The sequence below is a fragment of the Adiantum capillus-veneris genome, chromosome 9 (genome assembly GCF_014529385.1).
Source record: "Adiantum capillus-veneris isolate H3 chromosome 9, ASM1452938v2, whole genome shotgun sequence".
NCBI classification, from domain to species: Eukaryota; Viridiplantae; Streptophyta; class Polypodiopsida; order Polypodiales; family Pteridaceae; genus Adiantum; species Adiantum capillus-veneris.
In genome coordinates, this window is record NC_140939.1 from 43,082,230 (window position 1) to 43,085,421 (window position 3,192).

The following is a 3,192-nucleotide window of genomic DNA, read 5'->3' on the forward strand; positions in this document are numbered from 1 at the left end:
TTATAAACCAGAAGAAAACGCATAAATTGGGGTGTGTGGAGTTGATAAGTGACTCTTGATGTTCAAGAATTGTAAAATGAGGTTGCAATAGGGAGTCCTCGTCGTGGTTGGGAGAGGAATGTGTGTAAGGAAAGCTCATAGCTGACAATGCGGGGAAAGCAAGCTCTACTGTGATCAAAGGCTGAGCACTCAAGTAGGGTGTGATACTCAAATTTGTATGCTCTAAAGTGCATCGTTGATGAGACTCCTCATTCTTGCCGCAACGAGGATGAGAGCTGAACTGAATGGAGGCAGTGGTGAGAGATTTGTCCGAGGAGCAAGCCCACAAAACCACATTGGCAATCTCTAACAAGGTTATTATCTCAAGGGAAATATGGATCCATATAAGGGACTTGACTCCTGAAAACAATCTTAAGGGACTATGCTGATCCAAGAAAGATCATGTACTCAAGTGATTGTAGTTCATAGGTTTCGAACTCGAGACCGGAATTCATAAGCATTTGGCCTACAACTTGAAGACCTCATACTCTTCACAAATTTGTCTTGGTCAATTTATCACATTTTGCAAAAGCCAGAGAAACCATAAATAATGACAATTGAACATATAAGGTTATCTAAGTGGCATCAAGATGAACAACTCATGTGTACATAAGCTGGTAATAAGTGCAAGTTGTGCAACTCAGAGATAAAAATTGAGCTCTGCAATTTGTGTATGTTGTCATCATTTTATTTACCGCCTTCGCTATTTTGGGGGCAACAATGTAAAAAATGAAGAAAAGAATTACAGTGTACTTTCTTTGGATTGAGCTCTTCTGAGCTTAAACCAAAAGAAGCTAATGAAATCTACAGGTTATGTTAACAAAAAGGGGGAGCAAAATGTGTCTGTATCAAATGGCAGAGCATTCCATGGGTGCAAACCCAAGCCTTTGAGACTCAAGATCATATAGAAGATGAATGTTCTGCTGCAAGTAATTCCCCAATATGGAAGGGCTCCCAATGGGGGCTTCAAGAATTGCAAGGCAAAGAGTAGGTGGATCTGCATCCACTTCAATGAAATAGTTCACTAGTGGAGGAGAGAGCACTGCCCCATCTTCGAACGTTATCGAAAATGTAGGCAATTGCACCTGTCGATGCCCTGACATATTGTAGCAATGATCTAGTAAGGACGACCCGACCTTGGGATATTCGACTTGTGCATCAAATGCTTCTGCTATCTTCTCATAGACTTCTTTCACAAAGTATGTCAAGGTTGTCCCTGAGTCTATTATGGTGCCCCCTTGCCCTTGCTTGTCTACAGCCAACGCCGTCGCAGGAATGGCAATGTCTTCGCCGCCCACCGACACTTTCGCCACGCTCAAGTAGTAGAATGTTGTTACGTATGTGTGCTTGACAAACCCTGTATATTGAACATGTGGGTGCTTCACAAGACCCTCATCCTCCCCAAATGTTAATGTGCTGCTTATGCTCAAATTGCTGTTTCTATTCACCAAGCAGTAGGAGAATTTCCGGCCAAATCGACCGTGTAGCTGCGACGGAAAAGAGAGAGGCCCTTTCCCAAGCCCCAACAGGCCTCCTGCCCCTTTAAACAGCCCTTCATTGGAGTGCCCACATCCAAAAACTATGTCATTTAGACTATATGGCTGTCCACTGCCTAGGTTAAAAGTTATGGTTTCAAGCGCAAGATCTCCTGTCGTATTCGACTTATCCCCATACCAGTAGCTATATCTGCAAGAGTGAGGCTTCTGCTTTGAACATGTCTCACCTCCGTCCACATTGTATACAAGCTTGCATTGTGGGTCTGTGCATGTCAAGAGCCTGTATGACGACGACACATTAGGGGTGAAGATGGGGTCCTCTTGCTCATAGCATTTCTTACAGGGGTTGCATTGAGTCCATACAAGGTCACTCCCAGTATCAATGATAAGCATGAAATGCTTGGGAGGAGTACCCATATACACATCAATGAAATACTCACCAGATCCAAGAGTTACGCCTGATTCAACGTGACTACTAATGCTATGAGGCCATGTGTTCGGTGCTGGAGAGGGTGCCGCCATCAATGGAGGTTGAAATGGCGGTGGCGAGTCCTTCCCACCAACAAACAGAGGAGACGGAGCTATGGAAGCGATACCATTCAGCTGCGAAGAGGAAGCCAGAGATGAAGAGTATAGAGTCTTCATGCCTATTCCTTGCATACGACTAGCGTCACGCAGCACAGAATGCTGAAGAGATTCTGTTCTACTCTGTCTTTTATGAAGATGGTGGTTGTCTCTGTGCTTCATGGGTACTCTCATGATTGAGAGGTCAGAGGGCAGTTTCGAAGATGTAAAGCCGCAATTTGGAGGCAAGACATCATCTTGAGTGTGCAGGCAGTCATCGGGTGCTTCGAATTGTGAAGGTAGTTGCATCCCTGCAAGAAATGCGTCATGCTGCTTTTCCTGTGGACTCTGGCTATGGCCAGATTGAGCTTCACAGAGAATGATACATGCCAAAAACCCTAGTTTAAAGAGTAACCAAGCTGCCATGTGCCCTTGCAAACCCTCTGTTTGTCTTCGATCTACCTGCAAATTAGAGGTAAATGCAAAGAGGTTTTCTGACGATTAGGGCAGGAAGAGCGCTACATAGAGAGCACAAAACCGCAGAGACGTGGGCTGCAAGAGAGAAAACCTAGAGATTGCGGTACTTGAAGTACAACAAGGGGGGGGGGGGGGGGGGGGGGCGCTGAGAAACTAGTGAGAAATGAGTGAAGAGGGAGGATCTACATGCAGATGAGGATGAGAGAGAGAGAGAGAGAGAGAGAGAGAGGTACGCGCTGAAGGAAGATTCTGAATTTTAGAGAGAGAGAGAGAGGTAGGCGCTGAAGTCTAGGGAGGCAGAAAGCAAATGCGGACTTTCTTCGAGAGTTGACTGGCCTCTCATTCTCAATGATCTCATGCGTGAGTCACTAGACGACTCGAGTCGATAGAGAGAGCAGAGTATGGGTGTGTCACGTTTAGTTCTGAGTCCTGTGTGTGTGTGTGTGTGTGTGTGTGTGAGAGAGAGAGAGAGAGAGAGAGAGAGGGGGGGGGGAGAGGAGTTGGAGAATGAGAGGGTTAGAGCTTTACATTGAGATAGAGACGGGGAGAGAGTTGGCACTATAGTTAGAGATTGAGATAGAGATAGAGACAAGGAGCTAGAGCTTTAGATTGAGAG

General features: G+C 45.6%; 1 protein-coding gene across 1 annotated transcript; it reads right to left on the reverse strand.

Annotated features, from left to right (window-relative positions):
• Positions 1–578: 578 nt before the first annotated feature.
• LOC147450415 (aspartyl protease family protein 2-like) lies at positions 579–2,709 on the reverse strand. Its single transcript, XM_086519647.1, has one exon. The coding sequence runs from the start codon at positions 2,523–2,525 to the stop codon at positions 888–890; it is 1,638 nt and encodes a 545-aa protein (XP_086375773.1). The 5' UTR covers positions 2,526–2,709; the 3' UTR covers positions 579–887.
• Between the last annotated feature and the right edge of the window lie 483 nt (positions 2,710–3,192).